Source organism: Excalfactoria chinensis, chromosome 7 (genome assembly GCF_039878825.1).
Source record: "Excalfactoria chinensis isolate bCotChi1 chromosome 7, bCotChi1.hap2, whole genome shotgun sequence".
In the NCBI taxonomy this organism is placed as follows: domain Eukaryota; kingdom Metazoa; phylum Chordata; class Aves; order Galliformes; family Phasianidae; genus Excalfactoria; species Excalfactoria chinensis.
The window spans coordinates 21,022,319-21,047,668 of record NC_092831.1 but is presented as its reverse complement, the minus strand read 5'-3'; the positions used below and the strand labels follow the sequence as shown (position 1 = coordinate 21,047,668).

Sequence of the window (25,350 nt, the reverse complement as noted above, 5' to 3'; positions counted from 1 at the left end):
GTATACAGGTTTCACCCATGAACTATCTGCTCCTACTTACAAAGATAAGCATATATGTGAATCTATCTAATTTTCAAGTCTAGCGTTTGGTTATAAAGACAACTAACATTTGCGGAGGTACCAGCTATTCTGGGGTCTCCTGTGATATAATTAAATATGGATTTCCTTGTCTGTGTTTTCTCTAGATGCAGGGATTAGTGCTGTTTTCTGCTCTGTGGTAAAGTCAGTTAGTAAAGTAGTTCTGACTGTTGTTATTAGATGATATAGTGAGTTGGTTCAAAAACACTTAAAAATATTATCTTAAGCATAAGAGAAAATACAAATGCCAAAATTTCAAATATAGACCCTGAGGTAAATTCAGAAACACGAGAAATTTGAAAAACTAGTATTAAGCTATATCAATAATCTTGTTTCAAAGCTGGCATCCATGTAAGCATTTGTTCAATCTTTTGATACTTAGTGATGATATTTGTACAGTAAATTTACCTGGAGAAAATGTTGTTTTTTCTTAAATCAGAAAGAACTCTGCAACATGATACTTGACTGCTGCGCTCAGCAAAGAACATACGAGAAATTCTTTGGGCTACTGGCAGGGGTGAGTCCTAATTTCAAATTTTACACTTGATGGTAGATAATTTCTTTTGGTTTACTCTATTTATTGTGTGAAACCAATTTTAATAGATAAGGAAAACTAATAGTCTTTATTATACTGAAAATGATTATGTTAATTGATTGAATTAACATTTGGATTGTAACAAGCACAGTGAATGCTGAATGAGAACTCATTTTCTCCTTCTTTTATTGCTTTTTGACCTCCCATTTTTCCATTACAGCGGAAAAGTAAATTGGAAGCCAAGGCATTGATACCAAAAGAAGTTAGAAGTATTATGAGTTACTAGAAAAATCCTTTTCTTAGTGCTAAGAATTCTTTTGAGACTCTTCTTTCAGCTGCTCAGTAGATCTTATTTATAAGACAAAGCAGTAATTGCTGTCCTGTTTTTCCTTGTTTTGTTGTTCTCCAGTAAACAGCTTGTAGCTTGGATTTTTGTTATTTTCATTTCTCTCAAAGTGGCTACAAATTTAGTCATGTTTAGTTCTTACTTGAGCTGACAGAGCTGACTCGTTAAGTCAAATAGTTGTCTTAAGAGAGTAAGCAGTTCTGATGAAAGGAAGTGCTTACTTCCATTTGTAGTTTTTTTTGTTAATTCAGCATTGGAGGAAATATTTCTGCTGACATCGTGTTATGAGGCACTAACTGTTTGAATGTGCGTGGTAAAAAGCAGTAGAATATAACTGCTAATTTCTGTGTTCACTGCAGTGGTTGTGTCCAAAGTGTCTGAAATACCCATTCAGTGATGTCATGAAAGAAGTTTGAGAGGTTACACCCAGTAAGAATACTGGATGTATGGAAGTAAAATAGATTGCTGAATCATTTGCTGTAGGTCAGAATTCTTAATTAGTACTTTGCAATGCAGATGAGTTTCAAGCTCTGACAAACTGCTGAAAGCAATCAATTGTGTCCGTTTGGAGATATATTCTCTAAGTATTAGTTTAACAGAAGGTCTCATGATAAATATTAGCAGCATTGTGTTTACATTGCATAAGTCATTTATGCATATGTTATTTGCATGTTTAATATTTTGTTTAATCTGGTTGTTTAAATTGTAAAATACTGTTTCAGCGTTTCTGCTTGTTAAAAAAAGAATATATGGAATCCTTTGAAGCTATTTTCAAGGAACAATATGATACCATTCATCGTTTGGAAACAAACAAATTGAGGAATGTTGCCAAGATGTTTGCTCATCTGCTGTACACTGATTCAATTCCCTGGAGTGTGAGTAGAACTGGCTATTGTCAAAGGCCTTTTACTTAATTATTAATCTATAGTAATTCAGAAATAAGTAATTTTAGTATTCATTCAACGTTTTGGAAGTATTGGCACTTCTAGCAAACAAAATTATTTTAAATGTGTTCTGAGATAGACCATTGAGCATCCTAACCTGTTTCTGTCTCCCACAGTTCTTCATTAGTGGCTCTGAGCTGTTATTTTACCGAGCTCAGTTGGAATTGGTTGATTAAAATGTACTTTTTTAGCTAATCAGCAGTGTAATTATTTGCTTCTCAAATATAAGTGTAAAGAAATCTTCTAAAATTAACTTCATAGAGACAAATTTCAGCTTTATATATGAAATATTAAACGTGCTGCCATTTTGGGACTTAAGTGCTGAAAGGATAAAGGTAGTTACAATTCTACTTATTTTTACGCATTTATTCTTGTTAGATAATATAATGTAATGGACATTCTTCAGGCACACACACATTAATCCAAATATCTCACCTTTTTAGAGCATCCATTTCAAATCTTTAACTTCTCAGGAGCTCTCACACCTGCTTTCCTTGCATGGACTTTTCTTGGACAAAATAAATCCTGAAACAATTGCGAGCTTAAGAATGATCAGAAATGTTGTGCAGGTGTTAGAACAGACCTTTCAAGGAAGAAAAGGTCTTGACCAGGAATTAATGTGCGCTGGTGAACAAAAATAAACAAACAGCCTTTGCACATTACTTCAGGAGGCCGAAGTGTTTTAAAGTTAAATTTGAACTTACATTCTTTCATTTGTGTGTTTTTTTTTCCCTAAACATCTTCAGGTTCTGGAGTGCATAATACTGAGTGAAGAAACAACCACATCCTCCAGTAGGATTTTTGTCAAAATATTCTTTCAGGAGCTTAGTGAATATATGGGACTTCCAAATCTAAATGCAAGATTAAAGGACATGTAAGTAGAAGTTCTATTTTAAAAACAGTAAATGGAATTAATTTATCAGAAAGAGTACAGATTAAAAACACTCTTTTCAAATTCAACCACATCTGTGGGTTTTATAGCTGCTATATTCAAGAATAAGTTCACATATAACTTTACTCACTAGAGACTCAGAGTCCCATTAAATTGAATGCTACCATTGACAAGTTCAGCTACTTGTATGAATATTTTAAAGCTATATTTTTTTTTTTTCCAAAGACAGTTCAACTTGTAGCAGACTTACCCTTGATAAGGGGTAAAAAATTTCATTGTTTTGCTAGCAGAAGTTATGGTGGGTGCTTGTTCTGAACAAATTCGGGAGAAAAGGAACTGATTCTAGTTTTTCAAGGGTTAGTTACTTGTCCTTGAGTACATCAGTAACGTTGTTTTAAGCATTTGTGGTTTTTTAACACATTGTGTTCTGGCAGTATTAATCCTGATCACTAGAGCTACTTCTCATTAGTAGGGTTGTCTGTTAAACAAACTTGTTAGAATATTTAGCTCGTGTAAGCTTGAATTTAGACCATCACAGGGCCCTGTTTGTTGGAATTTCGTCATAGTTGTCTAGATCTTTGTTCTTCAGGTTTATCAAGTAATATCCTTTACTATCATTAGCTACCATGTTTTCACAAATCTATTCAGGGCTTTACAAAATGATGCTCTTCATACTGTCAGGTTATGTCACTGCATTATTAGTCTCTCAGAAGTATTTTGTTAATATACATCAGGAATGTTAACAAGGTAAGTGTTGAAAGATGCATGAAGAGAACTTTCACTGTGCTTTGTGATATAGTTCCTGTTTAAGTCTATTAATGTCAATGAGAATTAGTGCTAAACTGGCATACTGACTAATTTAGATGTTTGTTTTCAATAGAACACTGCAGCCTTTCTTTGAGGGATTGCTGCCTCGGGATAACCCAAGAAACACTCGCTTTGCAATCAATTTCTTCACTTCTATTGGCCTTGGAGGACTAACGTAAGGAACATTTTTGGTTTCTTGATTTAATATTTGCTTTCCTTCCCTGTCTCTCAGTTGCTTTGTTTGTTTGGTTTTTGATGATGATATTGTTGTTGTTTAGAGATGAATTACGGGAGCATCTGAAAAATGCACCAAAGATGATAATGACTCAGAAACAAGATGTTGAGTCATCAGATTCATCTTCATCTTCAGATACAGACTCTTCTTCAGATTCTGATTCTGACAGCAGTAGCAGTAGCTCAGAGTCATCCAGCAGCAGTGACTCCTCATCTAGCAGTAGCGACAGCAGTGACTCAGGTATTTAAGCATCTGTAACAAATTATTTACCTGTTATTTATGTCTGTGCTTCTGTTTACTGTTATTGCTACATATATTTGTTTTGAGAAAAAATGAGCTCTAGACATTGTTGCTGTGGTTTATAAATATATATTTTTTTAATTTGCATGTTCTTAAAATACTGCTTTTTGTTTATATAAACAAAAATGTTTTCTATAAATAGAAAAACTTAGTTCCATTCTTAGATATTTAAATATTTGAGGAACTTTGTTTTATAGAAGACTTTCTTACACAGTTGTTATATGTTGCGCAGAGCTATCTTTACTGTCTAGTGGAGAACGGAGGGGCTGATATTAATATTTCTATGAGATGCTTAGTGGGGAACTCTGAGGACTAACATCTGATTCTTTTTTCCACTGTTTAGTAGTATCAAGCTCACTCAACTAGTGTCCTCTTTTGTAAATATGCTCCCCTTTGTGGATCAGACACAGCATTGATCAGTTCTAGCAATGAGTTTTATTCTATTTCTTATTCTTCATTTCTGATTCTTCCTCTGGAAGAGTTTGTGTGTTTATATAGTGAGGGTTCTTGCCTTGAGGGAAATCTTCAAGGATGAATCAGCTTTTGCTGACCACTTAGTATTTTGTAGTTTTGTGCTGTAATCAGTATGTAGCATCTTATGCTGTCCTGTTGTTGTAGATCCTTCTCTTTGACATAAAGTGTCATAAGCATTGCTTAATCAGTAAAGTACTTGCTAGTATGAATTACTTTGTAGGGTCTCACCTCTATAACATGAGCAGATGATAACACAGCATGACTTTCTGTAGTTCTGAAGCTTGCTGATTCAAAATTAATTTGATTTATTATGTGCCTTAGAAATGAAAATGTAGATTAATAAAATAAAAGCAGTGTGAACTGCTCATGTTTGGAAGTGCATTTCTGTTCTCTTACAATTTTCCTCTACAAAATCTGATTTGCATTTCATCGTAAAGCTATCACATTAATGACAACAAAGCACTAGAGGAGGGCGCAGTCAAATAGGGTCAGAGAAGGCGTTAGTTCAGCAAAGAGCCAGATGGTTCCTGCATAGACAGCTGCAGCTCTGCTGAGCTGCTTGATAGGAACCAGAGAGGTAAGTCCTTAGTGACAAACCAACCGAGTCTGCAGTCTAATAGTATGAGCACATGATTTTTGTAGTCTCAGGACCTTCTCTTTTACTATTTGTCCTTCCTTCATTAAGGAATACAGTCATTAAACTTGTAGTTTTATTTCTTAGTAGCCTGGTTTCAATTTTTCTCTGATTTTTGTGTACTTAAATGTCATGTGTGGGATACTAGTTTGAGATAATTATATGCTTGTAAACGTGAATCAGGCTTACTACAAAATGAAGGTCCTTTACTGGCTATAGCTTGGTGTTTATTTATTTATTATTAAAGCTGCAAACAGAAGGAAGGCTTCTTTCACTTGGTAGAGTTGGAAAAAAAAGAAAAGCTTACTGTTCTAACATGTAGCCAAAGTGATCCATCATTGCATGTTATCAAGGTGCCAGTAAGCCTTAGTTCATCCAGATTGGCCAGCTGCTGTAGAACTCAGATATTTGATGTACTATTAAATACATTTATGGATACAGTACTTTCAAATGTTGGTTAGAAACAGTTAACTAATGTGATACTGTAGGTCATGTAGTAACCATTGTTAACTGTAAATGACTGCAACTTAGTGTTCGCTGTTTGCTTATACTGCTTTGTCACATCTGTTGAGTGAAATCTGCAGATTGTTAATAAAGAGCAAACAGGAAGAGTAAAGCGATCCTCTGAGATAAGTACTGCTGCACATTCAGAAATACAGATGTTGGTTCAAATGGAGTCTGTTTCTGAGGTAGTCATACATTGTTTTCAAAAGCCAAGTTTTATTAAACAAGAAAATATTTTCTGCTAATTAAAAGCAAATATTTACTGGTTTGAAGCAGCTGCACTCCCTTTGCTTTGCCTTCACTCAGTAACTGTGGCATAACTAAACTATCTGTGTATTTATTTGTGTATTTTTAAGGACTATAGGGCTTTTATCAAAACATCTCTTCTTAAACTTCTTGTTAACTTTCCATTGTTCTTTATTGTTCATGATGTTTTCACTTTTCACTTGAAACAAGTATGTAGACCCAGTTTAAACTGGGGACATTTTAAAGCTCTGAAGATGTCACTGTTATTTCCTGTGGTTCCTAGCGTCAGTAGTCTATGACCTTTCTTCTTAGGGTTCTGAAGCTGATATAAAATTGCTATCAAGCTGGCACTATTCTTCCTGGAAAGAAACCAGAGTCATTGTTATGTTGCTGCAGTACCACAAAGTTTCTGAAGCTATTTCAGCCTGCTTTTCTTTCTTAGGATAGTGTTAAGAGTTTTTTTCCCATCTGCTGTTTTTAAACTCATTGACTGATAAGCTTTTCCAGAAAGTAATCGGTGAAGCAAACAATTTGAAGGTAATGGATGGTCTTGAAAAGATGACCTTTTGGAAAGAAGTTTTCGGAGTGCTTTGATGTATGGCTTAAACTCCTTGCCTGGTCTTTCTGTATGATTTCAATAAAAAGATGATGATGCATACAGGCTCTAAGAATTCAGGCATCACTTCCAGATAGGTAAAGGATAAAAGCCTTGCAAGTGTCACAGTTACAAATTAGTAGATGAGGGGGGAAGCTTGATTGTTGAAGTTTTGTCAGTACACAGCACGTAAAATATGAAGGCATTTCTTTCACAACCTACATGTTATGTCAGATTCTTGTTCAACACATTACTCTTTTGGTTTGAGTTACTCCATTTATGTGACTGCTTAGTAATACTCTGTTTTCAAGTGCAGGTTTGTTTGTATGTTCTGTAAGTTGAGGAAGAAGTTTGGTTTCTGTTAAAGCTGGAGCAATATGTCATGTTCATGATGACTGTGCGGTTGTTGTTAACAGATTGAAATGTGGAAGGCTATTCCACGACATCATATTTTCTTGTTTTTACCATTGTGGAGGTGGTGTAACCTTGCTCGTTGTTCTTATGAGGTTCGTGTGTTAGTAACAGTGGAGGGTGCTGATAAATGCTGAAGCGTAGAGGAATAATGTAGCTCTGGGCTTGTTAGTCAGCTCGCACTTCAAGGGAGAATTTCTCTTCACATTAAAATTTGAGGCCTGTAATACAACCAGATAAATGGGTGAATTTTGTCCCATTGCAAAAAATCCTTGGTTGATGGGGGGGATACAAGCAAAGTTTGTATTTTTGTAACTTTCAGCCAGATGCATAACAATGAAAGCTGGAGTGTTTTTCCACAAAAGTATTTCTTTATAACTCTTGGTGTAGTTTAATGAGTCAAATAGTTGTTTAAAGTAGAATCTTATTTCCATAATTTGTTGTAGTTTCAGATGCTTCCAAAGCTAAAAGAAGGAGAATACAAAAGAAAAATAGAGAATCTGATAAAGCTTCCCGGAAAAAACAAGAAAAGAAAAAGAAATCACTTGAAAAGAAAATGGGAAGGAGACGGCAAGAGGACAGAAGTGACAGTGAGAGCAAGTCAGAAAGAAATCACCGACATCTGAGAGAAGCACGCAGGAGGGATGATGCATCAAAATATCATCACAGGGATGAGTCTAATGGCAGAGGTGATTACGAAGCGCATAGGAGGGATGACATATCAAAATACCATCAGAGGGATGAGTCTAATAGCAGAGACGATTATCATAGTGGAAGGGATAGGAACCACGAGAGAAGTAAGGATCTAGAAAATAAACACAGTAATTCAAAGCTGAAGAAAGCAGAAAGAAGAGCTTCTTTTTCTGACGATGAGAGTTATAGACACGGGAGCAGAGATAATGGACATCGGAGTAGAAAAAGGGAAAGGTCTAAGTCTGGAGAGAGATCCTATAACAAGTCAAGTCCAAGGGAGGAGGAAGAAGACCACCGATACAGAAATGGCTCAGAGAGACTCAGAGAGAAGTCCAACCATTACTCTGACCAATACAGGGAATCAAGAAAATATGAGGATAGACGAAGGGAGAATTCCCCACACAGACGAAAATAATACCTAAGCAGTTTGAAATAAATGGGTATTTCTGTTAAAACTGTTAAAACATATTTTAAAAAATATGAGTAAACTTTCTTTAAAAAATATTTTGTACAAAGTGGTAGTTGGCATTTGTAAATTTTATCAGACTTTTTCAAATTTTCAGTACTGCTTTTTTATAACTGTTGCTTTGAGTCTTTCTGTTAAATTCATCCTCTGGGAAGATGAAGTTGTTTATTTTGTGAATAAAACAGTGAAGATCTCAGCAAAATGGGTGTTCTTGTCACTTAATTTCAAGTATTTGTAACCTTCTAGAATAAAAACGATGTGTTTTAACTTTGGTTAATTGAAGATCAGAGATGCTGAATCTAACGTAATGAATGTAAGAATCTCAGATGACGGTATAGATGATGCATGGGAAGGCTTTTTAAAAGGAATTAAATCAGCATGAGCACTGTGCATTCTACAGTTATATTCTTTCATCTTCATAAACGTGGAAGTAAGTTGGACCAAAATTTTTCAGGAAAACCTTCGTTTATTTTTTCAAGAGTTAAAAATCAGAACAGCAGTTTTGTTATTTTAAATGTCACATTTTGAAACTGTGTCAGCTTGTTCTGTGTTACTTTTCACAGTGTTTTTTAATGTTGTAACATCCTAAGCCAGTAATGCTTGTGATCTTAGAGGGAGGAAGAAATGCTTTCGACTGTGAATCTGACTTAAAGTAATTTGTAAACTTCAGGTGTAGTTCTGAGGGAAATGTTTAAAGAATGTCCTTCTTGGTATATTTTAAAAACAGTGAAACAAAAGATTTCAAATCTTCTTATATGCTTTGAACTGCTTGGCTTGAAGTGCTCAAATTTACTCGAAGCAAAGTTTTACCTAAAAAAAAAAAAAAAACAAAAACAGAGCAGTTTATAATATAGAAGTTGTTCTATGTGGAGTCATTTGAAGAACTAGCGCAACATTCATTGTTTGACTTACAAATCAGAATTGTGGTTAAGATTTAATGTCATCAGTAACAAAGGCAAATTCAGAAAGTCTTTTGGCATGAAATAGTAGCGTGGTCATGGTCAGTAGAAAAGTCAGGAATGACAGTTATGTATAACCCAACTGTTAGTGCCATAAAACCTCTTTTTTTCCCTTTGCAAATTGAACATAATTGTTGGGCACATGAAAATATGCAGATTTCATGTGTACGTTGTATTTCACTGTATGCAGAAGGCTATAAAAATATACTTGAGCTGTTCTGTAACAGAAAACAGAGCAATTCCTAAGGAAATAGATTAGGTTGGGGTAAGTTGTCACAACATTTTTTTCTAAGAAAAATGATGCTTTGGATTTCTGTTCTGTGTTTAACAGAATTTGTTTCTGCCAGTTTTCATGCACTGAAATGTTTTCAAAGATACTAGCAGAGAATATAAAGAGACACTGCAGAGAAAAATGAACGCTTCTGTTGTGTTGCACCACACAGCCATAAATGCTCTAGTGGCATCATGAGGAATGTCTTATTTAAATTCTGAAGTGGTTTTATTTCTATTCCCAATGCACTTCTCATTTTCCAAGCGAATTGTGTGTTTTTGGTAGCATACTTTAATTCCTAGAAAAGATTAGAAAGATTTGTGCTAGTAATTATTGTTTGTTTCTTAGCAATCTACTAAGGGTATTAAAAATTACCTGTATTTCATAACTGTTGTGTTGTATGAGCTTAGCTAATTTATCAAGAGTAACCCTTCCCTTACTGTATTATAGGTTTAATAGTATCAATTTTATGATTGCTTTATGATAGCTTTTGAGATATTCTGTACAAATTGAAAGGCTTGTTAATTACACCTGTAATAAATGTAGATGCCTTAAAGTAAGTGTGAAAACAAAGCATTGTTTGCTTAAAACAAACAAACTTATTTATCTGTGACTGCTTATCAGGAAATGCCAACGTAAACAGCACCTCCAAATTGTTGTGTTGCTTTATACCAGCTAATAGAAGTACTGTGCTCTCCAAGGACAAGGGAGAGAAATGAGACTAGGGCTTGAGGTGGGGTCTCAGCTGCTTGTACTGTTTCTTAGTGGTTTTTCATTCTCAGAAACACTAACAGATACTTAATAGACTGAGATATTAATAATAGGCCTGATTTTTACAGTCACTGCCACCAGCCATTCATTGTTAGCAAAGCAGTAGCAGTCAGCAGTACTTTTGACACAAGGCTGGAAGCAGTTGGGTGTCCAGAAGGAGGGCTGCTCTGCAGCAGACCTGAAGTGTCTGCAGCCCTGACCACCCTGGTCAGCACACAGAATGAGTTTCCAGATACCAGTAGGCTCACTGCTTCCTGAGCCAGAGGCTCTGTGTGCATCCCTGAGCAAGGCTTCACCCACAAACTGGCCTCATTCTTCAATGTTTTTGCAGGGAGAACTGCAACGCCCTGTGACAGAAGTTCCAGTATTTACTTGTACAGTATGTGTGAAAGTAGGTCTCTTTCATAGCTTCTGCTTGATCACTTTTGTTTGATACCTTCTGATTTCTTCCATGAATAACATTGTGTAATTACTTGCGGCCTTGTTTGTGATTTTACAGACCTAAATCTGTATATTGTCACTTCTTTTCCTGTGTTAAAATTAATCTGATTAATCTCTCCATATTTGAGACCGCTCCATAGTCCCAATCATTTTTCCTGATATTTTTTAAATTCTGTGTAGTATTCAAAATAAGGTGTTCTGGAAGTCGTGTAGCGATAGAATAGCTTTGTTTTTGGGGGTGTAGGAGTGAGTTGGTTTCATTTCAGTCTATCCTCTCAACTGCTGTAGAGCTGAATGGTCTGCTGTGGGTGCTGGGGTTTCTTTAGCTAGCTGTAGCTGTAGTGTATGCACATCAGTGAAGGGACTCACGCCTGTAGCGGTGCTGGAATGCTTCAATGTGTTTTGAGCAGCAGTTTTGGCTGAAAGACTTCGTTGTCCTCTTAACTCCTGTGCTCAGTTGTAATTCCTTGCTACTTAGAAGGAGGATTGATTTAGCCTAGCCATAGCTTTCTATGGGTGGGTCTGGTTACGGCTGTGCTATCAGCAGTCACCCAACAGCAGCACAGTGCCTGCTCGGCTGCCTGAGTAATGTGTGCAGAGTTGCTTCAGCCCTGCTGAGCTGCAGGGGAGGTCATAAGCACTCCTCACCCAGGGAAGATGTTATGTCAAAATATTTAGACAGTCTCGTTATGTAAACTGCCGCAATACCATCTTTTAGTATGAGAGCGGTCAGATAAATTTGGGAGCAAAATTGTTCCCTCATTTAGTGAACAGCTATTTTAAAAATATTTTAACTGTAGTTATTAAAACTGTTTTAATGGGTACTTAAGAAATATTGCATCTTCAAATTGTATATAGTTCACTGCAGTCCTGCATGGCAATGTGAACTTGACTACAGAAACATCTGTCTTTTGGCATTGCTCTTGTTAAGTTCCCAAGCAGATTGCATGCATATTGAACATTAGATTGAATTCTGAAAATTACTTCTACTACTAATTAGATTTAGACAGTACATAATTTTTACTTATGAGTACACTGTTTAATTTACTGAAAGCTTGAATGACATGTCAGCCTAACACAATAAGCTAGAGTAGGTTGGTTTTTAAGCTCTGGGAGCAATTTAAAAGCCTCCCCTGTCATAAAGTTTGCACCTTTTTATGCCTATAAAAATGCTAGTTGATCTTCATTGACTGTTCTTAAACAGTTTTGAATTATCCTTCAGCGATAAGGAAATGTGACTCATTATCTTGGATAATCTGAAAAAGCAGGAATCTGTTGTGTCAGCAAAGAGAACTGTCAACAGGTACTCACACACACAACACAGACACTTGTCCATCGGTGTATTTTCAAATGAGGGAAACTAGTATTTTTTAAAAAGCTTTCTTAGTGTATATATATATATACATATATATATATATATATATTTTAAAGAAATTGTGAAGTCCAAATGCAAAATAGGAGAGTATTTTAGTTAAGAATAAATGACACATGGATTTTTTGGGTTAAAAATGGCATGGGCAAGATACTGCTTTATATATTGGAAAAAGATGGTCACTGGAGGGGTGCTTTGTTTTTTATATTTAGTTTTCCCTCGTGTGTTTTCCTCCTGCCAGTCTATAATTTGGCTGGTACTGGAGTCAGGGATTTTCTTTTCTTGTCCATTTCTTATGACTATAATCAAGCATTTTTGTCTTTAACAACAAAAAGGGGAGGAAGATGACAAGTTAGAAACTTACAGCATCCTGGTAAACTATTTTGTTAAGTCATAAACACACAAAGTCCATTGAGGGGAAAAAAAAAGTGATAACCTGCCACATACTGATGCTATTTTTAAAGTTTGTTCCTGGTATCTTCTTTTTTCTTTTCCATTCTGGTGTAAAGCAACGCCTGCACTGGCTCTTGTTTCAGCTTCTGCAGACAGCCTGCTTGTTCTCAACCCAGATGGATGTGGGGTGTTCACCCCACCAGAGGCCCACAGGACAGGGCCATGGCAGACTATGAAAGCCACGGTCAGCCCAGTGTCACAGGAGACTCTTGGCCTGGCACACACAGGGTATATCCATGCACCCTGCTCTCTGCCAGCTTGGGTAATGACATGGTGGTGTCATGGGACTAGGCTGGCTGCTGGTAACCTGACTTCCAACAGGGAGCTTTCTGGATATTCCGCACCTTGTTTGGCAGGCGTGCAGGCAGCCTTTGGGGCTCCGTGGGAGGAAGGAGTGCTGATGCATGGACTACTTCAAGTGGGACCTGCGCTTTAATGACTGCTTCCTTCATTCAGGCCAGGAGGCTGGATGTCAGATCTGCAGACAAACATGCACTGAGGAGGTATGCAGGGCCCATTCTATTGCTGCACATGGTGCTGTGAGATGCAGCTGTGCTTAAGAAACTGGGAGTTGATCGGTCATTTAAATGAGAAACTGAAAGTGAACAACTATTCCCCCAATAACAGTTGGGGAAAAATGCCCCTTTGCAGCTTTATTGTTTCCTGTCCTCTTTTCCCCCGCACCAAAAAGGCCTTGGTTCAACCTCATTAAAGAAAAGAGGTGGTGACAGCTTGGTTTGATCACTGTTACATTTGAAATGGCAATTCTTTGAGATGCTGTCCAGAAGCTTCTCGCGGCCCACTGTTTGCTCCTCCATTTGTGTGACTGTGGCTATGGGAGGAAGCACAGTAATTGGTCAGCAGTTGTGCTCGCTGCAGGGGTGGCTGTGGCCGTGGTATTCCTCAGGCTAAATCCAGCCCTGTGCACGCCCTGTTGGTTTGCTTCATTTTTGCAGAGCAATCCTTTCCTCTCAATTCATTTTTAGCGCTCTGTTTGCAGAGAAGCAGGCTCCACTGGAAAACTGTTTCAGTTTTGTGCATATGCTGCATATGCATGAACACACACACCTGCATACAGAGCCTTCTTTTTGCATTCCCTCTACAAGAGTCTAAGATTAGTTTCTTGTATAGTTAAGATAGGTCACAGCAATAAATTTCAGCTATTTATGCTCTGTGAAATAATTTTCAGTACTGTATTGTCTGAATTGCTCCCAGATAGTTGTTGTTTTTTGGTTTTTTTTTTCACCTATACACTGTTAAACAGTACTAAATATTGATATTCTCAATGTTATGAAGTCTAGCAGAAGGAATAAAAAAGACTACATGATGTATTAGTTAAGGATTTCTAGTGATGTATGGTGCAGGGCAATGCTGCAAAAATGGAAAATTGTGTTTTTATAGTACCTAATGATAGGCACTTCCAAAGGCGATATTACAGATACCAGCATTGTTGGTGTGTATTTTGGTGTCACACTCTGACATTTTATATACGTGCAATTATACTTTCATTTCCAGGAGTAATTTAAGTCTCAGCTCAACCAGAGCAGCCAGGAGGAGGCCAGCGGGTGGTGGTCCTGTGGTCTGTAAGCTGGGGTAAAGCACCGCCTGCTCTCGGTGCTCAGAGCTCTAGGCATCCCTCACCGTGGGTGTGTGTATAATCAAAAGCTTCCTTCGTTTCACAGCATTTATGGGAAGGCTTTATTTCCATAATTACAGTTTTACTGTAGTTTATGAAGAAAATGCAGCGTGAAGACCAATCATTTTAATGATCTGTAGATTAGTAGAATGAGAGTAAGTTTCAAGGTTAGCTGCATGGCAGCTGTCATCAGTCTGTGAAATTACCATTTTGAATGACAAGCTTAATTTGCACTTGAACCCAAACTCTAGCATTGGCTTTCACTCCATCTTCTTCCTAATGACTCTGGTCTCCGTGTTCTGTTAAAGCCATTATACTTTCTGTTCTACAAAAAGGGATTAAAGGAGAAAGGTAGGATGGCTTCCGTTTCCAAAAGGCCCCTTTATTTTTGTTTTTGTGCTTCTGCTCCACCCGAATATTATGAATTGTGCGTGAAATCTTCAGCTCATTATCAGTTAACACTGATGTCACAGATCTTGCAGACTGCTATTAGGGAACCATCTACATCATTAAGAAAGAGAGAGAGAAAAAAAAAAAAAAAAAAAGAAAAGCTGCAATCTATTTTAAATGTATTGTTTTCATTTTCATTGAGCATCAGTCCTTATGATAGGGTAAGAAGTGCTCGTTTTCTCCTCCATACAATACTCATTATTGCCAATGTCCTGCACTAAGTGCTGTTGGGTTATCTGTTTTGTAAACACTTTTTCGTAGCTCCCCTTCAGAGAGACAGCCTTCACCACCTCCCACTGCTTTAGTTCTTCTCCTTTCTTGCGCAGGCCTTTGTGATTCTGCGGCCAACAAACACGTCCAGCCTCTTGGGACTATACCACTTCCTTCCAAAATGGTGGTGTATTTTCAGTGCTACTTGTTGGTTTTCCTTGGAGCAGTCTGCATGTCTGTTGTTAATTGCTGCATTGAGCAGAGACGTTCATGGTTATGGTTCTGTTTCACTGTTAATCTTTTGCCATACTGAGCACAGCTTTATGTGCTTCGTGTTCTAGCAGCATGTCTGAAAGTCATGCTCTGCCTTTTTCTTCCCAAATTATTAGTTTCTTTAAGAAGATTTTAGTTTTATTAGGAATTGGTTAGTTCATCTGCTGCAGGACTTGTTGAAGGATTTTCAGAAAGCTAGATCAATAACGTTTTTACATTCAGGTCCCCTCCTGTATCCTCTGGAGGTTCTTACAACTTATTTACAGCTAAAATAATGTTGGGTTGTTTTCTTTGTTTTTTTAATTATTAATGCAAATATATTGTGTAACTAAGAATTCGATTAATAATTCCCTCAGGATTTTTGGTACAATTTATACATCTGACAGCTTGAATTAGAGGATTAAATAGTTTTGGAAAATATTTCTAAGGACTTGGTTCAAGGATTTTAAGCAAATTTTAAAAGGCGTTTGAGGGGAGAAGTATTAAAATGAATAAATAGAAGCTATGCATGGAAATCTTCTCATCTTGGCTTCAGGTGGACACACTGCTTTGTTTGGAACTGCTTCGTAAGTAGCTGGAGTTTAATTTGTTCCATCCCAAAGACCAAAATAAGCAGACAAGTAGAATATTTTATTTAATGATAACCTTCTTAAACCCTTGAGTTGGTTAGTTCAATGGCAAGCAGACATTTTAGAACCACAGTTTCTACAGCAGGTGACAAAAGCAGGAGGAAGTGTGATCAGAGTGTATTAATTTATTGCTATGCCATGTGTTATCACACACACAAAGATGCAGTGCAGGTAGCACACCACACTCAGAAAGACCAGAGCATGTCTAAAGGACAGATCTCTTTAGCTTGCTCACCACCTGCCTTTGATAGAAGACACTTGATGTGGAGCCCTGTTCCATGCCCTCTGACTGGTTGGACAGACTGGAAGACAAGGCAAGGGGACAGACCAGCAACTGAGGGAAGCAGGAAACACATTTAGAACCCCAAGAGAAAGGTGTTTTCCACCTCCCCCCCCAAAAAAAAAAACAAAAAACAAACAAAAACCATCAGCCTAATTCCAAGAGATGAGGGAGAAGATTTGCTACAAAGGACTAGTTATTTCTTGCAGAATTAGGTAGGGCATAGAACAATGACTGATATATTTGCCTTCCCAAACTTCTGCAGAGTTTGGGGAGGATGGTGGGGAGACGTTGATGCATTTATGGGAGCATCTAGTACTAGGTTCAAGCACAGACAGCCCACACGCTTATCAGGTGGCAGCAAGGGACAGACCCAGCTCTGGCCACCCACCAGCCTTGGCTGCCCATGGGCAGGGGCAAAGCAGGCAGCCACAAAGGGCTTTTGAGAAAATTACTTTTTCTTGCTCGTTTAGCATTTGTCATTCTACAGCAAAGGCAGACAGAAGGCAAGTTCTTGTGGTGAGCCCTTCTCTGTACTGTCTGCTGTTGAGCAGATTTTAAGTTTCAAACGAAATGAGTGAAGGTTCAGCAGTTTTGTGGCACGATAGGCTGTCAGTAGAGACAGCCATGTCATACATCGTTTCATTTGCTGACTTAAAACAGCCTGTCTGTTCCATGCAGTTGCTAGATTGCCACGTGTTTCCATAAGAGCCTATTTCCTGTGCCTACTGGGAAAAGAAGTATGAAAAGTTGTCCCTAATGATCTAAAAATTGTAAGACAGAGGGACTTTGTGTAGGTGTAGCTCAGAGAATATCACTTTATCTTCCTCTCAGTCTGAGCTGAGAATTCATTCATTTCTAAAGTTTGTTTCAAATGGGGATTTCTTGCTACAAGCAAATGACTCTACCTTGTATATTTCTTCTTTCCTTAGTTGTGCATGCTGTACAAATGTCAGAAACTGTACTCTCTTCATATATCTGAACTGCTTGTGCACAGAAGGTTGTTTTTCATTTCTGATTAGCTCTGCTGCAGCTCTGACTGCTGATGTCCTGATCAACTTAGTCATTCATTTCACCTTTACAGTGAGAGGAAGAGGAGAAGTGCATGTGAACCAGCTGGTAAAATAGCCTGTGAGTTAATAGCTCGTTGACCTGGAGTCAATCACATTCCATTCAATTTATTTCTTAGCATAATTATGAACATTGATAAAATATGATATATACACTCTATAGTCCTGTAGGGAAAAATAAAAATTAAAAAAAAAATAATAAAAAATCTCTGTGCATTGAAGCATTCTCTTTCCCTTGTGGAAAAGCAGAGCGTTGTTAGTTTTCCCTTGGAACTTCCTTCAGATGGGCAGGGCTCAGGGAAAAGTTATTCCCCCTTTCCAGAACAAGCAGTAAACGTAGTACCAAAACCTGCAGATCCTCTGGAACCTGTAATAGGTCTTGAAAAGCCACCAGGGATCTGTGTCCCATCAATAACGCTGGGACTGCTGCTGTAGTTCCTTAGAGCCTGTCACTGGCTCTCACACCACCCAAGAGACAGATTTGTTCTGCAGCCCCAGAGGCTTCATGGCATAGGAACACCAGGATGTTTTTTGCTAGCTGTGAGGCAGCATGGTTCCTGGCACAATGCTACATACAATTCCCTCAGGCTGCCATGCCCTGCATGACATGACCATGTCCATGGTATGGCTCAGCCTTTTGGCTGGGGCAGCAATGGAAAGGCCATGGGAAGTGTCCTGTAGTGCTCCTGCTCCAGCCGTTGTGCTGCACAGTGCTGGGGAGGCCCAGTACAAAACCAGGTGGGGCTTTTTTACCACTGCAAGCACTTCCCTTCTAAGAGCTCTGAGCCCACTCTGTTTTTTTTCTTTTTCTGACAGTTCTGAAGCTACTCTTTTTTTGGGCACTCGAAGCCTCCCCCTTAAAGAAAAGAGATCTCACAGAAGAGCAGATTGTGCCATGAGCACGAAGTTCAGTGTGCTCCTTTGAGGTTACAGGCGATGTCATTTGGTTTGGTGGATACTATTTTGATGACTGCTCTTTTTTGGAACTGTGTAATCATATGTTGGCAGCTTTTGATCTTGTAGTGTATAACTAAACTGTATCTATTGCTGTCTTTTTCTACAGAATGAGTGAGTGAGTGAATGAAAGAAAATATGCTGGGAAAAAAAACCACCACAAACAAAGAAAACCCTAACGGCCCTGTTTTCTCTGCTCATTTAGAAACTGTGAGAAAATCATATGTAGAACCAAGCATTGCTCAGATTTCTGTTCTGTCAGAGTTAAACTCCTCCTGATGTCTTAATGTGCAGGACCCATACAGAAGTTCTATGGAAAGATTCATTGTTTTAAAATTGTTATGGGACTTCTCAGCAAGTAAAGTAGTTGTAGGGGTATCATTTTGTAAGTCTCTATGGTTCTATGTTTAATAGGTAACTACTTAATTATACATTGCACTTTTTAATATACAATGTAGTTAACAAGACTGTGTATTCAAATTAACTTTTAAAATTAGGAACTCATTTAAGTTTTCCAAATTTATTTTAATGTAAAATTCAGCAATTGCAATAATATTCTCTAATAAATAACATCAGTCTGAATGCTGCATGAGATCCCTGTGTATTTCCAAAATTCTATGTCCACATAATATATCCATCTCTCCTACTGATTAAGCAGAAGTAACTTCTTGAGATTCAATTAAATATATAGGCAGATAACCTATGAAAACAGTAAATCCAAATTATCTACACCTCCTTTCTAGCCACTTTCATACCATTCTTACAGCACAAGCATTCTCTTGCAGGTGCTTAAGTACTGTGCCCTGCAGAGTGATCCATGTGATTCATCCAGAGGCTCTGAAACATCCACTCCATGGATGCAGTTTCCCATATTTCTGTTGAAATTAGCCAAGCACAGTTGCAGCTTGTCCTTTAAATGTTCTTAGACCTGGTCTCCATTCACATTTTGTACAGATAAAACTATTTGAGTTCACTGTATTTTACCAAAATTTATCTTTTGATAGGAAAAGCAAAAGGGAGAAGAGGTGAAGAAATTGTTTTAATTTGGAAACAAATATCCACATGAGAAAAAAGTTTCAACATGCACCCGCTTTGTTGGCAGGGGAGAAAAAATGCAACTAACAAAACAGCCTTCAAATGCAACTTTTCGGACATAAGATAGTGGCTAACAGTGACCACTAACACAGGCAATGCTGGTTCAAGGTTCTGATCTGGACCTTTGCCTCATTAGATCTGAAGGGTATGCATATATGCTGGTATAGCTATATACTTGCACAGCCTTCCCATACTGTAGTAACAATACCAGCACAATACACATGGTAGATACATCTTTTTCCATACACGGACCTTCATGGTGTGCTATAGCAGTTTGTTTAGGAACTATCACTGTTTAGTAATATAGCCTGTGCTGCCAAATGGGCACTAGTAGGCTTGTTTGAGATACAGACAGAACTGCAATTAGAGCCAAATCCTGTTTGTTTCACTCAGGAGATTTTTCTCAAGGATTCATTAGGAGGAGTGCTACATATTTCCAGTCCTGATTGGCACACTGAGATTTTATATTGAATAGTATTAATTCAAATATTTGCAGTCAGGGATGCAAGACATTTTCCTAATGCTTTCTTGTATTCTCACCTTTCAGAGATGGTCCTGAGGCTGTTGAACATAAGGAGCCTGTTGTTCACGATCACAGTTATTTTATCCCAGACTAACTTTTCCAAAAAAAGTTTTGACTACGTAGAGAAGTACTCTTGGTCCTTTTTTTTTTTTTTTTTTTTTTTTTTTTTCAGCACAAGATAGAAGATGATTGGTTTCCCATGTGATCCAAACCAGCACTTACAATGGGTTTTGTATCTCATAGTTTTCCATCTGGGGACGGTGACAAAATTATGATATAGGTGCTAGGCTCGTTGTCTGTCCTTGAAGCAGCAGATCTCTGAGAGATGAGATTGTACTTCAGCTGAAGAATGGTCTTTTCAATTCAGTTCTTCTTAGAACCATAGCTCATTTCATAATTTTTATATTAATAACAATAATAATAACAAAAATCCAAAATACGAATATATGTGATATATTCTCCTTGGTTGTGACACAGTGACGCCAAGGAGAAACATACTAACTCAAGTTCCTTTCCTTCTATTATTCTTCTCACAGTTCCTAATCTCCTACTTATATTTCTGCACAGGTAGTTTTCTTTTTAAAAACAGATGGGAGCTCAGGAGGTGTCTCCGATCTTTCACCTGTACTTCAAAAGAGAAAATGCAAAGCTCTTATCTGTAAATCCTTGGTGATTTTTAATGGAAGCTGCTTTAGGAACACCGAGGGAAAGAAATATTCTAATTGGTTTTGTTTTTCAGCTGAAGGATGGTTTGTTTCCATGCTAAATTAAGTAGTGAAAACAAATAGTATGCCATCTGGCTAGCCTACCTGGATACTTTACTAGGAGGTTTTTGGATGTTCCCTCTGCTGCTTTTCAGCAACTTAAGTTCTATATTACTAATGTACTCTATTATTAATGTAATTTCTTTACCTAGTTGTTCTTCCCTGTCTAGGAGTTAACTTATTCTCTTAACTGAATTACGATTTGAAGCATCCGAAACTCTTGAATATATTTTTCCTGGGTATTGTTGGAGTTATTTTCCAAATTACAAACTCTTCAGTGTTTCCAGCATTCACAGTAAATTGCTTATGCAGAGAAATAGGTTTCCGTGTTATCTGTGAAGCTGATATTCTCCAGGGATGGGATAACATTGAATAGTCTTTATATGTATCAGTGAGTCCTCATTCTGGGAACAGATTGTGACTGAAAGGTTTAGCTGCTTTTAAAGTGCTATTGTAAGATGTCATATGTTTTTGTTTAGACCGTTTTTTTTCTGCTCCAGTTTCTCAAAGGAAGCACGTACTGCAAAAGGATTTAACATGGCTGGGAAAGTAATGGATTACAGATGTGAATATTCCATTAAAACAAAACACTTAATGCTGATTTGTGATTTTTTATACTGCTTTTAACTTAGCAGAAAACACAAATACTTGTTCACAAGTTAGTTTGAAAAGTGCTGTGACTATGTAAATGAAACCGGAATGCTTTGTGAAGAAGCATTTATGACTATCCTGACAACAGTTTGTCATCTATTATTGATATTGAATGTGCACAGACAACCCTAGGATAGCTCACAGATGTGACTTTCCAGGCCCTCTGTAGACAGATAACAATTACTTTTGCCAAAAGCCTTATGGTCAAAATCAGTGTAATTTTACTCAACATGCAACCAGGAAATAAGAGCAATATCATGGAAATTAACTGACGTGTCACACAGTACGAATGGCACAGTTATGCATGATTGAATAGTTTGAAGGTAATTAACTGATTAAAGTATAATCATATATGCAATTTCTCTCATAAATTTAAATAATGCAGATAAGTTAGAGGCACCTTCCCCAGGCTAAATTCATCAGCTACTGAGCACACTAGTTAAGAGGGAGCAGACATGAGATGGAAAACAGAATGTCTTTGAGCAGCTAAGAAGACAACTGGGACCCTTAAAGATACTTGTAAAACACCAAGCATTTGGAAATAGGTGGGTGATGGGGTGGGGGTAGACATTGGGAAAGAGTACCAAAGAGTTAATAGCAAGTTGCATAAAGCATCTCAGATAACACAGGGTCCAACAAATTTAAATGTAAGGTAGAAAAGAAAAGCATAATTTATAATTACCCTGCTTGAAAAATAAAAATAAATTGATGAGGAAGTAGCAAGTGGTTAAGCATCCATTTTATTTGTTTTTTATAGGGGAGGCAGATGGAGATCTGAATAAATCTGGAATTGTATCCCCAGAGGCAATAGCAGGGAAGCTAGAAAATGCACAGGTATATAAGATATCTCAATATAAAATATCAGTGTCCCTTGGAGAAATCTAAATTCATTATATATACAACTGTGCTTTTTACAATTGAGTAAGAAAATCAATAAAGTTCCAAAAATCTTAAATAAATAAATACTTGATCAAGAAGTAACTCAAAAGAACTTCACTGGAAACCAAATAATCAGGAAGTAAAGAAGGACCTGCACACCAGTGGGAAAAGCTCTGTCTTTTGAAGCAATGTTGTGAGAACTCAGTGGGGTCTTCCCAGGGACTTAGATTCAGGTACTGAAGACCATACTTCCGTTGTAAGAGGGGCTTTTTTGACCATACATTTTCCATGCAGTGGTCATATACATCACTTCTGATGACCAAAGAAATGAGGGAAATCTTCAGAAAAATATTGAATTTTTTTTTTAACTACATGAAAAACATCGAGGCCCCAGAGAGCATGAAGAGAAGAGCAGTGAAGCTGATGTGGGGTTGTTGGCGAACCTGAAGGCAAAAGGTCAGCGCAATCAGACAAACAGCTACACACCAATATGTTTAAATATAGCTGCATCCATTTATTGCCCCAAAAGCCATACTTTTATAGCAGACAGATGAGGGCGTCCAAAAATCACACACACTAATTGGAGGAAAGCTTCTGCAACAACAACCCTAAAATCCCCCTTAAAATCTGCGAGCCATTCATTCTTTTCCTAGAGGTGTCCTTGGTTCTCATGCTGTTTATCCTGCTCCGCAGCTGCTGCTCTGTGAAGTCCTTATCCTGATCCATGGCTGCTGCTCTGTAAAATTCTTCTTGTATTACAACAAGGGGTCTTCAGCACAAGTCTTATGGCGTGCATCTGGGGGAACTGGGATTGTTCAGTCTGGAGGACACTCGAGAGAGACCTGATCACTCCTTACAATGACCTGAAAGGAACTTTTGGAAAGGTGGATATCAGACTCTTCTCCCAGGTAACTGGCAAAAAGACTAGAGGGAATGGCCTCCAGTTGTACCAGAGGAGGTTCAGGTTGGATATTAGGAAAAAATTATTCTTCAAAAGAGTGGTCAGGCAATGCAACAGGCTGCCCATGGAGTTGGTTGAGTCACCATCCCTGGAGATGTTCAAGAGACATTTGGTGTGGTACTAAGGAACATAGTTTAATGGGTAACACTGGGAGTTGGAATGATCTTAGAGGTCCTTTCCAACCTTAATTCTATAATCTTAAGGTGAAAAGCAAACACATTTCCATTAAGTTTATCATCAAAACTATGTAGAAAGAATGCTATTTCTGCCTTGGAAGGGATAGACTGCAAAGCAAATACAAGTCTGCCCACAGTCAGTTACAATCAAGACAAAATGAGTTTAGAGAGTAGAGGCCAATTACCATGGGAAAGAAGCCATGCTGAGGTAATCACTAAGAAACTTTTTCCATTATAAGAAGAGTTAGTACTTAATGGAGGGGAAATACTGACCTGACTCTACCTGTGTTTCTCTGTTTCTACAGATGGTTTCTCAGTTTCTGAAACCTCTTTTGCTGAAACACTTCTCACAAGGGCTAACATTGATTAGGTTATTGGAAGAGACAGATGAAAAGGAGCATTGGAAATGCTTGAGTGTATTTCTGCAATTTCTGGAATGCGCCTTAGAAGCATTTCTGCTTGTCCTTGTTGCTCCTTTCACTTTATTGTTCTTGTCATATTGGCCTTATGAGATGACCAAAGAGGCAAATCTCCATCTGCAGCAGTAGGATACTAATTTCATATTTTGCATAGACCACAAGTAATATAAAGCCCACATTCACACCTCAAATGCCCTGTTGTGGTTAGATGCAGCTTTTCTTATAAATAAATCTTGTTTATAATAAAAAGTGCAATGTTCAAATAAAGGAAGGCTTTCTCATAATAAATAGGCCTTTGACACATGTAAAATAGATCAGCGTTTTGAGCTTACTAGTTGCCTTGTTTTTTGTTTTTTGGAGAAAATAGAAAACTTCTTGCCCTATATCTCTTGCAGGATAAATCATGTCTATGAAGGTTGCTCTCAGTCTCTCAGTAGTGACCCGTCCCCATAATCTGATTCAGAGAGGTTCTGGTCTTTAATTTATTATTAAATATTTAATATAATTGTTCAGTTTGACAGGAAATGTTCCTCAGCTCTTAAGATTTCCCCACTGATTTTGGGTTGCAGGCATCCTTCAGAGGTTTGCTTACATGCACTATTCTGCACAAATCTAGTTCTCTCAGTGACAAGCGCAGGTCAATCTATTCTCAGTAACTGGTGTATTTAAAAAAGAAAAAAAAAATGGAGTAAAGAGCAATGTGTTGCTCAGTGGAAGGCTTAGATGAAACACTTTATAAAGGTCTTTACAATTATGGGTTAAGCACTGGTGTTTCTGACAAGAATAGTTCAAAGGCAGAGCCAAGATACACTTTCACATAAACTGTTTCAAGCCATATACAATTATCTGTCTACCATTACGTCTCCCTGTAGGAGGCTGATGGTTACCATTCAGTGAAATGTCATTTTGAAAAAATCATAAGTCTACTAAATGGAAATGCATTTGCTCTGAAGAATGTTCCGGTATTCACACAGGTTCTTAAACATTTTCATCTTAACAGCAAGTGTGATGCATGGCCATTGTAGACCACCTTCCAATCTGAGATTGAATAACATCTCTATGGCAACCACAACCACTGCTTACATAGAAAAATAATATTTCATGAACATAATATTCCTTGTTTGTTACAGTAGGACGTAACAGCTGGATATGAAAAGAAAAACTGATTTTTTTAAGCTTGATAGATTTGGAGCTTTTCAATTGCATTTTGGAGACTATTACTCTAGATTGCATCAGGTTTGTTTTGGAATGAACTAAAAGATAAACTAATATTAAGATGTTGGGTATTGCTAGTGTGCAGTCATACAGGACTTTTCTTTCGTGGACCATCTTTGATGGATAATCTATTCATGTCTGACTTACCCACACCCTCCAGCCTCCATCCAAAAGTAGGATTGCTACCCTGGACTTCAGGAGAGCCAACTTTGATCATTTCCCTGAGCTGAGTTATTGCAGGGGAGGGGTACACCAGCAGCACCTCCACCAGTGTCGCATTGTGACCACTTTGAGTGCTGGGTTCTTCCCTCTATGTCATCCATCCTTCCACAAGGGGCTCAGACAAACTCAGAATTTCTGGGCTAACACACAAACAAAAGAAGCATATCCTGTTCCCAGCTTCCCTTTCTCACTGTAGGAGAAAAAAGTGTTTCAAGGCCACCAGCTGTTGCTGGTTAGAGCTCAGATCTCTGCTCTGCGAGGAGTTTGTGAGAGGTAACAGACCAGAGGAAGGGCTATTTACTTCGGATTTCACGTTCTAACAGGGCGGTTATTTCAAACTCTGAAAAATTCTTGAATTATGAAAGAGCCCATTGAACACAGGAGCACAAACAAGGTATGAGGCAATTCGGAACGGTATTAAGTGTTCTCCAAAAGCTGAGAAAAGACCCGGCAGGCAGTTTTTCTCCAACTCGCGCTCAATATTTTTGTTTAGCAGAGGAATTAAGCACCGCAGAT

The 25,350-nt window shown here is 37.8% G+C and overlaps 1 protein-coding gene across 5 annotated transcripts in view; it reads left to right on the top strand.

Annotated features, from left to right (window-relative positions):
* CWC22 (CWC22 spliceosome associated protein homolog) overlaps positions 1 to 9,955 on the top strand; it is a 78,615-nt gene extending 68,660 nt beyond the window's left edge. For 3 of the 5 annotated variants that reach the window (XM_072341799.1, XM_072341798.1, XM_072341801.1), the window contains 6 exons: positions 518 to 595; positions 1,682 to 1,834; positions 2,650 to 2,777; positions 3,676 to 3,777; positions 3,881 to 4,077; positions 7,448 to 9,949. In XM_072341799.1, coding sequence (XP_072197900.1) covers positions 518 to 595; positions 1,682 to 1,834; positions 2,650 to 2,777; positions 3,676 to 3,777; positions 3,881 to 4,077; positions 7,448 to 8,109 — 1,320 coding nt within the window. In that variant the 3' untranslated portion in view covers positions 8,110 to 9,949. Of the gene's footprint in view, positions 1 to 517; positions 596 to 1,681; positions 1,835 to 2,649; positions 2,778 to 3,675; positions 3,778 to 3,880; positions 4,078 to 7,447 lie in introns of all 5 variants that reach the window. The other 2 variants (XM_072341803.1, XM_072341802.1) reach the window with 1 other exon arrangement.
* Positions 9,956 to 25,350: the final 15,395 nt, after the last annotated feature.